At 41.7% G+C, this 13,559-nt stretch overlaps 1 protein-coding gene across 1 annotated transcript in view; it reads left to right on the top strand.

Moving 5' to 3' along the window:
- Positions 1–13,559, top strand: part of GABRA3 (gamma-aminobutyric acid type A receptor subunit alpha3) — a 236,603-nt gene that overhangs the window by 211,922 nt on the left and 11,122 nt on the right. Inside the window, exons 8-9 of the mRNA XM_061136473.1 lie at positions 6,230–6,382; positions 10,977–11,188. Of these exons, the coding sequence (XP_060992456.1) occupies positions 6,230–6,382; positions 10,977–11,188 (365 nt within the window). The remainder of the gene's footprint in view (positions 1–6,229; positions 6,383–10,976; positions 11,189–13,559) is intronic.

Raw genomic sequence — 13,559 nt, 5'->3', positions numbered from 1 at the left:
TAGTTTGCGATTGATATCCAACAGAGCCCTGCCATTCCCAGAAAACCTCCATGTTATCTATGAGTCTTGGGTGTTCTCAAGCCTGCAATTGCCCATTTTCTATCAGGCAAGACCTCACTGTTCTTTGGAAATGGCAAAACCTAGATACTCAACTTTGTTGCTTACATATTTGGACCTTTTTCTGGGAAACCTTATATCCACAACTGGCCAAATAGTTCAGGGTTCTGATGGTATTTTGTAGACACTTATCATAAGTAGGATTTGCTATGGGCAAGTCATCCACATATTGGAGTATGAGTCCTTCATCCAATATTTAGTTTCTAAGGTCCCATGCCAACATTTCCCCAAACAAGGTAGAATTCTTAAATCCTTGAGGCAGGACTGCACAAAAATACTGTTGGATTATTTGTGTTTCAGGGTCCTGCCATTCAAAAGCAAAAAGCTGCTATGATTCTTCTGCAATAGGAATGCAGAAAAAATCATCCTTCAAGTCCAAACTGAGAACCAGCTCTATTCTCCCAGAATAGTTGTGAGCAGAGTGTATGAATTGAGTACCACAGGGTGTAAATATTGGACTATTTCACTAATAGCTCTCAAGTCTTGGACGAAGTGATACTCTTTGAGTTGGACTTTTTGACTGGGAGGATAGGGGTATTATACAGGAACCTGCAAGGTTTAATCACTCCTATTTTCAAAAACTTTTCAAGAATTGGCTGAATTCCCTTTTGGGCCTCTTGTCGCAGAGATTATTGTGTTAGATTAGGTGTCCCAGCATCACTTCTTAATGTTGGCCATGCATTTTGGGGCTTTCCCTGGGGTGCCATTAGCCCACATTTCTTGTCTTACCTTTCCATAGACTTCGGAGGTAAAATCTCAGTCTCCTTTTCTGGGCCATCCATGACTGCCATCTGCAGGCTTATGGTGTGTTCTAGTGGGACCCTGATGTCAAGCTGTCCTGATAAGTTACTTGAGCATTTAATTTACAAAGGAGATCTCAGCCCAAAAGAGGGATTGGACACTCTGGCATATACAGGAAACTGTGTTTCAGGGTGTGTGCATGCATTCTAAGTTGCTTCGATCATGTCCAACTCTTTGTGACCCTATGGACTGTAGCCCACCAGGCCCTTCTATGCATGGGATTCTCCAGGCAAGAATACTACGGTGGATTGCCATGCCCTCCTCCAGGGAATCTTTCCAACCCAGGGACTGAACCTTGGTCTCTTATGTCCCCTGTATTGATAGGCAGGTTCTTTGTACTTGCGCCAATTGGGAAGCCCATGTTGCAGGGAAAGGTCCCCTAACTGGCATTCTAGAGGTTGTAAGAAAGAATAATTTTGCACTTCTCCAGAAACACCCATGACCGGGATGAATTGAGATGTTTTCTATGCTACTTTGGTGTTTACCACAGAGTATGTTACTCCCAGATCTATCAGAAAGCCAATCATCTTGTCTCCCACTGTCAAAGTTACCTGGGGCTCCTGTAGGGAAATTAGAATTGGATGCCTCAGGTCCAAGGGAGCTCCCAGGCCTCTTCATTCTTCATCAGAGTGTTCCTCTCTTTCTACCAGAGGAGAGGCACCTGTCTTTCTTTTATTGTTTTCCTTCTTATTCCTTAGCCTAGGGCAATCTGTTTTTGAAAGCCCTTCCTCCTTGCAGTAAGTACATTGTTCCTTCCCCAGTGGTGGCTTACCTCTCTCTTCAGGTTACTTGCCTTCCAGAAATCTAGTGCTGCTGCCAGGAAAGTGGCATTCAATCTTTATCATCTTGGTTCTGTCTTTGTTCCATGTTATTCAACTCTTTAAAAACAATATTTACCAATTGATAAGAGTTCATTCTGAATGCACCATCTAACTTTTGTAATTTTCTTCTTAGATCTGAAGCGTTTTGCCCAATGTAGGCCATATTTACCATTCTCATATTTTTGGGCACCTCGGGGTCTGCATCAGTGTAGCACCTATAAGCTTGAAAAATTGTTTCTAGAAACTCTGATGGATCCTTATAGGGTTTTTGGTGTATCTCCTGATTTTATTTTAAGGTCTTTTGCTTAAGTACTCCCTTTCAAAGAGCCGCTAAGATACACTTCCTATAACGCTCTAGGTGCGTCATTTCTCCATTGTTAGGATCCCAGTCAGGGTCAGCAATAGGAACTGCCAGATTTGCTTCTGAAGTTCCATCTGGATCTGCTAAATGAAGCTGCTATGCTTCCTCTCTAGCTTTGCCAGTGAGCATCCTCCTTTCATCCCCAGTAAGCATCAACTTCATACAAGTGTGAATGTTTGCCCAAGAGGGATGGTGAATGTCAAAGATAGAAGTGAAAAGTTCAGTCATATGGAGGGAGTCCTCTCAGTATGTAGGGTTATGTTTTTTTCCAATTAAACAAATCTGAAGTTGAGAATGGCTTGTGCATCCATGGAAACCCAGCTCTTTGGCCATCTGCATTAAGGCCTCCTATAGGATATGTGCACAAAGAAGACTGCCCTGCTCCAGAAGTGGCTCCCAGTCCAAATTGGGTGCCCTGTCAGGTCTTAGATGGTGATAACAAACCAGGCTCCTGTGACCTGGAGATTAACATAGAAACTTCTAATTGATTCTCATAAGTTGGGGAGACAGGAGGCAGTGCATATGTTAGTGCATCCTGCTCGGCCAATGGGGGAGCTGGGTTGGTCGGAGGGGGTTTTAAGTTCTGAAATAGCATGTCCTCACTCTTGCTTTCTCCCTCTCCCTCTTGGAGAACCGGTTTTCCCTTCAGACCGCTGTACCATAAGGCAGTAGCCATTTGACTGCTTTTCCTCTTAATGGATTAGCATAAATGCTTCTCCATATAGAATCTCATCATTTTCACCTGCTCTTTCACAAAACAATTCTAATTGCAAGATTGTATAATAATTAAATGAGCCATTCAAAGGCCATAGCTCTCCTGATCCTAACATATATTGGGACCACACACTATGACAATAGAATATCATCCGTTCCTTAGTCATAGGCTCACAACTATATTTTGCCCATTTACTTAAGGTACATCCCAAAGGGCTTTTCTTAGGGACAGATGGAGTATTTCCCATATTTGTAAGTTCAAGAACAACAAAACACAAAAAGGACAAGCAAATTCCAGTGCCAGAGGCACAAATAGGGTCCATCATGAATGAGGGCAAAACAGGAACAAACAAATGCAAAACAAAAGCAAGTGAACACAAAACAAAACTGAAAGAAATGGTTCAAAAATCAGATAGAGTTCAACAACAATTTGTGTGTGCATGCGTGCTGAGTCACTCAGTCGTGTCCAACTCTTTGCAACCCCATAGACTGTTACCTACCAGGCTCCTCTGTCCATGGGATTTTCCAGGCAAGAATACTAGAGTAGTTTGCCACTTCCTTCTCCAGGGGATCTTCCTAAACCAGGGATCAAACTCTCATCTCATACATTGGCAGGCAGATTCTTTACCACGTGCCACCTGGGAAGCCCTCAAACAACAACTGCCCTCTCCAAAAAGGTACCTTGATCAAATGAACAAATGGGCTTTTCCTTAAAGGGAAAAACACAAATTGAGAGGGGAAGATGTTTCCAGTTTTACACACCTGAGCAGCTCACCCTACCATATCAAGCCTGTTGGTTCCCAAACGTTGATTCCTTCCTCTAACGGCCAAGCTCTGAGGCACCCAGTGCTGCTTTAGGGAATTTTGAAGGGAAGATCCTCAGGACAAATGGTTCTGGCAACTGCTAGGGCCTTACCCTAAAATTCCCCAAGCAGGGCTGATTGGTCACAAGCAGCAAGGTTCCTGGGTGGTTTCACCAATAATTTGTTACTGAGCCTAAGATTGTTCTGCACAACAGGCCAATAAATTGGAGACGAGGTGTTGGAGCTAGGAATAATGACTTTAATAGAAAAGGTAGCAGACCAAGAAAGATAGCAGACTAGTGTCTCAAAAAAACCATTTTCCATCAGTCCAAATTTGGGCTCCTTATATATAGAAGGGGGGAGGGACCCACTGTGGTGCATACCAGTGGCTGAGTGGGGCTGCTATAGCTCGTGTCTGCCTAGCCTCTATTACAACCTCTGCCTCTGTCATCACACATTTCCCTGTGTCTCTCTCTTTTCATAAGAGAGCCTCAGTCATAGTAGATCAGGTCCCATCCTACTCCAGTATGAACTCATCTTAACTAGCTATATCGGCAGCACGCCTCTTTCTAAAGAAAGTCACATTTTGAGGCATTCAGGTTTATGACTTCATATATTTCTAGGAGACACAATTCAACCCATAACCATAACAGGAAGCCCAGGCAGAAAGCCCAGGCAGAAAATACACACTGGGGAGTTATCAGAGTTTAAGGTATTATTTAAAGATACAGACCTGGATAAGAATGCCTAGGGAGCGAGACAAGCTCATTGATGTGCTCCGTGCCTTTGCCCAGGCAGTTGCCAAGCAAGGCTGGCAGAGTAGTGTGCTGTGGAAACATGAGGTGTGCACACACTTGTTGCAGCTTCTCGCCTTGGGCAAGTCTGAATTGTTGCAGATCACCCAGACAGGTAGAGGCAGACTCACTGGCAGGTAGACCAGCAGATCAGTGGATATGGCGCTGCTCTTGACCATGAATTGAGGAGGCCCTCTCTCTGCCGGCATGAAAGGCCAGTTGAAAATGCTTCAGCTAGAACATCTTGACCTTGTAATAGAAGTGGTCATGCTCTAGCGGGGTTTATTGGGTCGGATGCATGAAGGCTCCACTGCAGGTGCGGTACGGGGCACCTCCAACAGTGAGGGGAGACCAGGAAGCAAGGCCATTTTCCCTCCTGAGGTCAGGGAGGAAATGAGGAAATGGCCCCAGAGGCAATATTGCAGCTGCCTGATCTGCCTGCTCCCATCAAACCCTCTGCTAGGTGGGACAGTACATGCCTGGACAGATGGGCCAGCTGGCTATCCTACTAGGATCTAGGATGTGATACCTCCCCCAAATTGTCCCTCTACCTCAATACAAGTGTCTGGATTTGGGGCTGGAGATGCTAGCCTCTGCTCACTCACACACCAGGCACCTGCTATTGGATGGTGCAGACCCCTCAGTTCAGCTGTCATCCAGGCCCCTACAGTGCCCTTCTAGGATATTACAAGGGCAGGACAGGCACACAGCCATTAGCATGAGACCTTTACCAGGGTGTTTAGAGATCCTGCTCAGCCAATAGTCAGCTTGCAGATGTCCTTGTGGCAGAGAGTGCAGTGAGAGGCAGCTCTCAGCTTTCTTTCCAGGCCCTCCAGGCACTTCAGCTTCAGGCCAGTGGGTGAGCTGGGGGCCCCCTGGGGACAGGCAGAGGGCTGTGTCCTACAGAGCTTCAAGTCATCGCTACAGACACCCATTTTCCAAGCCCAGGCCTCAAAGCAGCCATAAACCTCTTCCCCTGTCTGTGGCTTAATGGCAGCAGTGTCTTCATAGGTTGCAGTCCATGGAGTTCTCAGATTCCCTCCAGTTTAAATAAAAAGCTTGAGGGCCAATTCAGTCCTGCGTATTTTGGCTCCTTTGGTGATGATGGTTGGGCAGGATCTGAAGACAGTCCTGAGGGCACCTCCAGCTGAGATCTGCCTCTTCAGCTGGGCCAGGGCACTGGCAAGAGGATGCAGACTGGGGGCTGGATGAACACTCCTGGGCAGGGTAACCAATCCATGCAGTGACCCCTTCCTCTTAGCCAGGCCTGGAGCTCGAAGGATGAAAGTTGACCTTGGGACCTTGCCTGTTCTTGTTAGAACAGAGAATAACATTTGTTTTGGTGACGGTTTATAGGAACATGGTGACCTGACTGTGACTTCACCTCAAGAACAAAGGATCTGACAAAAAGAAGTTTGTAATAACAAACTGTGGCCGTCCCTCACCTTTCCTATAAAAGGGCTTTGCTGAAAGCTTTCTGGGAGTTCAAGGTTTTTAGGGCATAAGCCACTCATCTCCTTGCATGGCCCTGCAATAAACCTTTCTCTGTGCCAAGCTCCGACATTTTAGTATTGTTTGGCCTCACTGTGTGTTGGTCACATGGATTTGTGTTTGGTAACATTTTCACCAAAAAAACAAAAACAAAAACCACCTCTGTACTTCTTCATGATTATTAAAGACATCTGGTTACACAGACCTGAGAGGTGCTGGAATGTCTTGTTCTGAGTATAAGGTTAAGGAGCTTTGTGAACTGAATTGGGGCCCACCTTAATCCAACAATGTCTGACTGCAATAATGTCTAATTTTTACTCTCTCTAGGGGAATATGTCGTCATGACAACCCACTTCCACCTCAAGCGAAAAATTGGCTACTTTGTGATCCAGACCTACTTGCCATGTATCATGACTGTCATCCTGTCACAAGTGTCTTTCTGGCTCAACAGAGAGTCTGTCCCTGCCCGCACGGTCTTTGGTGAGTGTTGTTATGAAGAATAGGGTCAGGGGACATTTGCAAAGTGTTATGATGAACAGTCAGAGTAGGGGTAAGGATGGTAGAAGAATCATTACTGTAGTGAATGGGAGAAACACCTGAGCTTAGCATTAGTAACTAAGTCATCATACCTTGGTGTGTTCAACAACTGAATTATTAAAAGGAAGTGGGAATAAGAAGAGTACTGGAACATTAAGGTTTACTGAAATGCTTCCTATCTCAGTCAGGTTTGCTTCCGGAGCTGGAGAGGGATGGAACTTTCAGTGAAATGGAGAGGAAATTAGTGGGCAGAGCTGGAGAAAGGGAAGGGGAGAAACTAAGCTGAAGACAGAGAAGTAGATTGGGTATTTTTTTTTTTATGACCCAGCTTTTTATATGACCATCTGACTTTTCTGCTTCCTCTCTAGCCTTTTTTGAAAGTATGAATTGTCTGATATTCAATAAGAGCTACACAAAGTTTGAAGGTTTCTACAAGAATACCTATAATTAGAGAAATTTTCTTCACTCTGAATTGACTGTTGTCTAGGAAGAGATTTGCATAGCTTTAACACTTTCCCGTGAGAGACTTAAAGCACATAAACTGTTTTCTGTCTGTTTTTCTCATTGTAAGATTTTTTTTAGGAGATAAACATTAATTGACTCTTAATCCACTAAATTGTCTCCATATACTTTGATATGCTGAGTACTCACAAAGGAGGCCAATATTTCCTACAGAGATCCTGAAGCTATACTATGTAATTAAAGAGTAAATGATGTTTCAGAAAGAAGAAGCATTTTAGGTCAGGTAGAAGAGGCGACAGTAGTGGAGAAAGATAAATCTGTAAAGTACGAAAAAAATGAGAAAGGGTGTGATATCATGGAAATCAGAAGAGGTGAGTGTTCAAGAAGCAGGGAATAATCAACTGGGGTGAATTCTGTGTGTTTAGGTAAAATGCAGATAAAAACTGTATTTGGGATCATGATATGCTTGGTTGCTAGTGATTTGAAAAGAACAGCTTTAATGAAGTTGGGGGGGTGCATAATCTATATAGGAATAGATTAAATTTGCCCAATTTTTGGAAATGTTACAAACTAGATACCTTGAAAAAATCTTCCAGTACAAAATCCCTAAAAAAACAGATAAAACATAGAAAACATTCTTTTTTAATATCTGAGCTCATAAAAAATTAAAGAAAACACTCAGTGGCCCAAATGGAAGAAGGAACTGAAAACTGGAGTGTTAATGACATGAGCTGGTACTGTCGTGGCAGGAAAATGGATTAATGGATGGACTACTTGTCTTGGTAGAGAAGAGTTGAGTTTTAAGGTTACACAAGAAAGGCTTTTAGCTTGAGTGAAATTAAGGGTTAGAACTAGGATTGTGGTAGGCTTAATAATGGTCCCTAGTGATACCCATGTTCTAATCTCTGGAACTTGTGAATGTTACCTTATAAGGCAAAAGGACTTTACAGATTTGTTCTTTTTTTTTTCCCTTTCCATTGTCATTTTATTTTTTTTCCCAATTATTTTTATTAGTTGGAGGCTAATTACTCAGATTTTTTCTAAGTTAAGAATTTTGAGATGGGGAGATTATCTTGCATTATCTCAAGCAACTTTAGTTGGGTGGGACAGACATACATTATTAAAGAAGCATACTAGACTTTTTTTTTCATACTAGACTTTTAGAAGTACTCAAAGGAAGGAAGAGGACAGTCACAGAAAAACTTTGTAGAAGAGTCTTGAAAGAGAAGCCCTGGGTGGCAGGCCTGGATCTTTTAAAATGCCAAACCTCTTTGTCCATCGATGAAGTACACAAGAAGCTTGATTGAGGGCCCTACCAGCTCTGACTAGCTAAGAACTCTTCACAAGATGACAGTTTTAATTAAGCTGTAGAGGCTAGAGTTCTAAACACCTCCACTGAGATATGGCACCTAAACACTTGTGTTGCAGTATGGTTCTCTTGATCCATGCTTTTGGCACTGTTAAGAATGTACCAGTGTAGACAATTGCATTTGCTGATAACCATAAATGAGATAACTTGTTTGTTCCATGAATCACTTGCTCAGTGTGATCAGAGGGTTACTTAGCCTTAGATCCATTCTCAGAGCTTACCAGGCTACAAATTCAGATTTTGTTATGAGGTCCTAGCTGTATGGCTGACTCCTAACAGGGCTTAAATTGTCTTTTCGCTAATCAGCCTAGACAATTCTCTGCTTAAGTTTGTGTAAAGGTGCTCCTTTAGGGTCTCTTTGTTGAAACTGTATTAAGTTTTTGCCAGTCTGGATTTTGATTTATATCGTAAATGTGTAAGTAAGGTACTCGAAGAATCAAGAAATGAAAGGAGGCTCCAGAGACTACAGCACACGTGGCTGACTCTCCGGGTAGAGTTAACAGGCCTTATCTGCTTGCTTTTTGATATAACATATCTCACCCCATTAGGACTACCTTCCATACCCTACTTGACCCAGGCTCATAAGGGTCACACTCTCCATCTTCTTGAGGAATCCAACACTTAGAAAGAGGTTCTGACTATTCCTTCTTACTAAATTCTGGATGGATTTGGGTATACAACTGCACCATCAACATTCTGGAGGAGACTGTAGGGGATATTCATATAGATGGGAAGAATGAAGGCAAGGAGATATTAAGGGAATTGCCCAAGATACAAAACCAGTAAGTGGTAGAACTTAGGACTTCCTACTTCAAGTGTAGGTATTCAAGACTGGGGCATCCCAGGTGGCTCAGTGGTAAAGACTCCACGTGCCAATGCAGGAGACATGGGTTCGATCCCTAGGTTGGGAAGATCCCCTGTAGAAGGGAATGGCTATCCACTCCAGTGTTCTTGCCTGGAAATCCCATGGACAGAGGACACTGGTGGGCTGCAATCCATGGGTTTGCAAAAGAGTCAGACACGACTTCACAACTAAAAAACAATAACATGAATACTCTTACTAACAATGACAAAATTATTGTTATAATATTATTGTTAAAATGTGACTACAGTTCAGTTCAGTTCAGTCACTCAGTCATGTCTGACTTTTTGCAATCCCATGAACTGCAGCACACCAGGCCTCCCTGTCCATCACCAACTCCGAGAGCCTACCCACACTCATGTCCATTGAGTTGGTGATGCCATCCACCCATCTCATCCTTTGTCATCCCCTTCTCCTCCTGCCCTCAATCTTTCCTAGCATCAGGGTCTTTTCAAATGAGTCAGCTCTTGGCATCAGGTGGCCAAAGTATTGGAGTTTCAGCTTCAACATCAGTCCTTCCAATGAACACTCAGGACTGATCTTTAGGATGGACTGGTTGGATCTCCTTGCAGTCCAAGGGACTCTCAAGAGTCTTCTCCAACACCACAGTCCAAAAGCATCAATTCATCGGCACTCAGCTTTCTTCACAGTCCAACTCTAACATCCATACATGACTACTAGAAAAACCACAGCCTTGACTAGACAGACCTTTGTTGACAAAGTAATGCTTTTTAATATGCTGTCTAGGTTGGTCATAACTTTCCTTCCAAGGAGTAAGCATCTTTTGATTGCATGGCTGCAATCACCATCTGCAGTGATTTTGGAGCCCCCCACAAATAAAGTCAGCCACTATTTCCACTGTTTCCCCATCTATTTGCCATGAAGTGGTTAACAATATGAGCTTTAGAGTCAAGATCAATTTGATTCTAAAGCTCATATTGTTAACCACAGCACTGTATAGTTCATATACATATCTAAACTATGAACAGATTAGTAAAAAATTAATGTAATTTAAAAGTGAGTAAAAGAAAGTCTTAAATTTAGGTTAATAAATACCACCAAGAAAAAGAATCAATTGATTTAAAACCAAGCTCTGGTTTGGCAAAAACTCATAAGAAATAGATGTGAGAATAGTTTTGGTTGTTCATGAATTCAATAGGTCCTAGACTGTGATGTAGCTAAAGGACAATTTTTCTACAATAGTTTGTTGTGTTATTGGGGGAATAGTGTCCACAATAAATGAAATGAAACTCCAGCTAATATCAGACCATGTCCTGAGTCTTAGCCTAAGTTCTGGTCTGTTGAGAAGGCATCTACCAGAATGGAGAAGGAGGAGAAACAAAAGAAGGAGCTGGCCACATTCTAGAGATGAACAGACTTACAAGGAACCATGGCCACTCTCTCCAACTTTCTGAAGTCCTGTCCCAGAAAGAAAAAAGCAGGGTTTCTTTCTTATGTCTCCAGATAGAACCTCTGAGATCAGTCAGTGGATTAGGAGTTACAGGAAGGCAGGTTTCAGCATAAGGTAGACTTTTCTAATTAGAAAACTCTATTACACTGAAATAGGTTACCTACAACCTAGCCTTCAATGGAAATGTTTAAGCTGAGGTTAAAGGGCAACTCTTAAGTGCTATACTGGAGATTTCTATTCCTGTGATAATTGGGATGGGGTGGTTACTATGTAGAACCATTCCATTTTGACATTATCTGCTTTTTTTTTCTTACTTTAAAGAGACCATTTTGGGTGGGGTTTAGCTCCTCCTTTCAAGGAGGAAGATGGTGATAGCATCAGGTACACTCAATGTCTTTTAGTGGCAACTAGTTCTTATTTTCTCTCTCCCAAGGTGTCACCACTGTTCTCACCATGACCACCTTGAGTATCAGTGCCAGAAACTCCTTACCTAAAGTGGCATATGCGACGGCCATGGATTGGTTCATAGCCGTGTGTTATGCCTTTGTATTTTCTGCGCTGATTGAGTTTGCGACCGTGAACTACTTCACAAAGCGGAGTTGGGCTTGGGAAGGCAAGAAGGTACCAGAGGCCCTGGAGATGAAGGTAAGATACAAGAAAGGTGGGGGCTGGGAAGCATTCCCTGAGAGAACTGTATTGGAACCGGGAGTGGGCAGCCTGCAGCCTGTGGGAACTGGCCAGGGCTGTGTGCTATTCACTGGGGTCATCAATCCAGTTCTCAACTGGAGTGCTTCTTGGCAATGTGGAGTGTTTGCTGGGGGCAAAGAAAAGAGGGTCGGTATCATGGAGGGCTGATGTCTTGTGGTGAGGGATCAAACCTAAGTGTGATACTGCTGAACCCAAGGGGAATATGTTGTACTTACAAAGTAACCCAGAAGTGTGGTCTTTATCTTCCACCCAGAAAACAGTCTCTAGGGCCACTTCTGCCCCTCATTTTGGCAATATGTTCCCATTACCATCTAACAAAAATGATCATCATTCCTTCTATGTCTTTGCTTATTTTTACTCTCTACCTGGAATGTTCTTTTCTTATTTTCCTGCCTGATAAAGACCTGCTCAGTCTTTAAGAACCACATGAAATGCTATTTTCTCCATAGAACCTTTCCAGAATCATGAGATAGCTTCAGCTTTTCTGGGGGTGGGTGAGGTTGCTCATGATATGAAAAGCATTTATTTGCATTAGAGTTATTTGTCTGCTTCCTCACTAGACTGAACTTCTTGAGGGCAGGGGCTTGCCTGCATGTGTCTAACTAGCTAGCATCCATGTACAGCATCTGACTCATAGTAAAAGCTGAATAAATGTTAATTAGATTAATGGATGAGAAAAAAAGAAAAAAAATCCCAATAAACCACCTGGAATTGGTAGGAATAAAAAAACATAAATACAGTAAAATCAAATTTGGTATGTATCCTTGACTGCTTTAAAAGAGTTGAGATATCTAGCTGTAGATGAAGACTAACCCACGATGCTAAAAAGAATGGGCAGATGTGGCCCCAGAATCATGGAGAAGAGAAAACATAATGAAGATTTTTCAAACTGGAGGAATAGATTCCATAGAATATAGACTGGTGAGTTGGAAAATTCTTAGAATAGATCTTAACTATTTATTTAGTTAAAATTTATTAACTCTTTGCTATAAATCATGAAGAAATAAGTATATTTCGTCTTCCTCCATCTACTCTACCATAGGAATTTCTTGGTTGGTTTTATTATTATTCTTAGTCTAGTTGTTAACATTTGTATCATTAAAATATATTTACCCATCTAATGCTTGATTCATCAGTTATAAACCAGGTCTGTTGATCCCTCACCCACTGCAAGATATAAGGAAATTATTATACTTACCCTGCTTCTCACCTTTGCTTTCTACCAGTCCCTGTCATCTCTCAACTTTTGTTATACAACTATTTCCACATTGTCAATTTTTATAGTATTTACATGCTTTTATGCAGCCATGATTTCTGTATTTTATTACTCACAGTTCTATATTTAAAAAGACTCTCTTCTCAAAATGGTCCTCTTATCCATTTTTATGTTCATCGCTTAGTTACCTCAAGGCTATCCTCTGGAAGTTTCTTTAGGAATGGTTCATGGTAACCATATTTCCTACTATCTTACATGTATAAAATTATCTGTCAGTTGTGTTTATACTTGAATTACATTTGGGCTGTTGTACAATTTGTGGGTCGCATTCTCTTTCTCTAATGTCCACATAGACATTGGTTGCAGTTTTCGGTTCTAGAACTGAATATTGTTATGAGGAAATTTAAAACAACTCTGAGAATCTTTCACATAATGAGGAGATGATTTTATGGCTTAGAAACACATATGCATGTGTCTTTTATTTACAAATACCACTTACTTTACAAGGATAGATCTTGATCTATCTGTATGAATTTTTCCTAGGACAGCATGTTGTCCTTAAGTCTGTAGATTCACAACTGTCTTTGTTTCAGGAAAGCTTTCCTAAAGCACATCATTGCTCTGTTATCTTCCTAAAAGCACAAATTATACATATAATAGAACTTTGTAATCCTTATTTACCATTATTCTCTAGTAATTTCCAACTGTTATTTTCCATTTTATTTTTCTCAAGCCTGTCTTCTGTGTCTCTGAACATTTTCACCATGTCTGTTCTCCTTCATTTCTATAGTAGTAGTATTTTTCCTTATATTAATTTTTTTTTATTTCTGCTGACTTAGCTTTTCATGTATTCTGTTTATTTTGTGTGTTGTTATGCAGTTCTTTATTGGTTCTTTCCCCTCATTGTAACATATTTTGCATCAGTAACATATTCTTTTTCAACTGTTACTTGAAGTTGTATTAGAGGAGTTCTTTACTAACACTGCTATGTGTGAAAGTATCATTTTGGGGAGGGACTGAGACAATGAATAGGATAGTTGTGAGTGGTTGAGAATAAGTAGTTGAAAGTGAATAGTTTGACCATCATCTGTT

This window comes from Dama dama, chromosome X, assembly GCF_033118175.1.
Source record: "Dama dama isolate Ldn47 chromosome X, ASM3311817v1, whole genome shotgun sequence".
In the NCBI taxonomy this organism is placed as follows: domain Eukaryota; kingdom Metazoa; phylum Chordata; class Mammalia; order Artiodactyla; family Cervidae; genus Dama; species Dama dama.
Note: the sequence above shows the minus strand (reverse complement) of the source record. Positions and strands in the feature narration are given on the sequence as shown.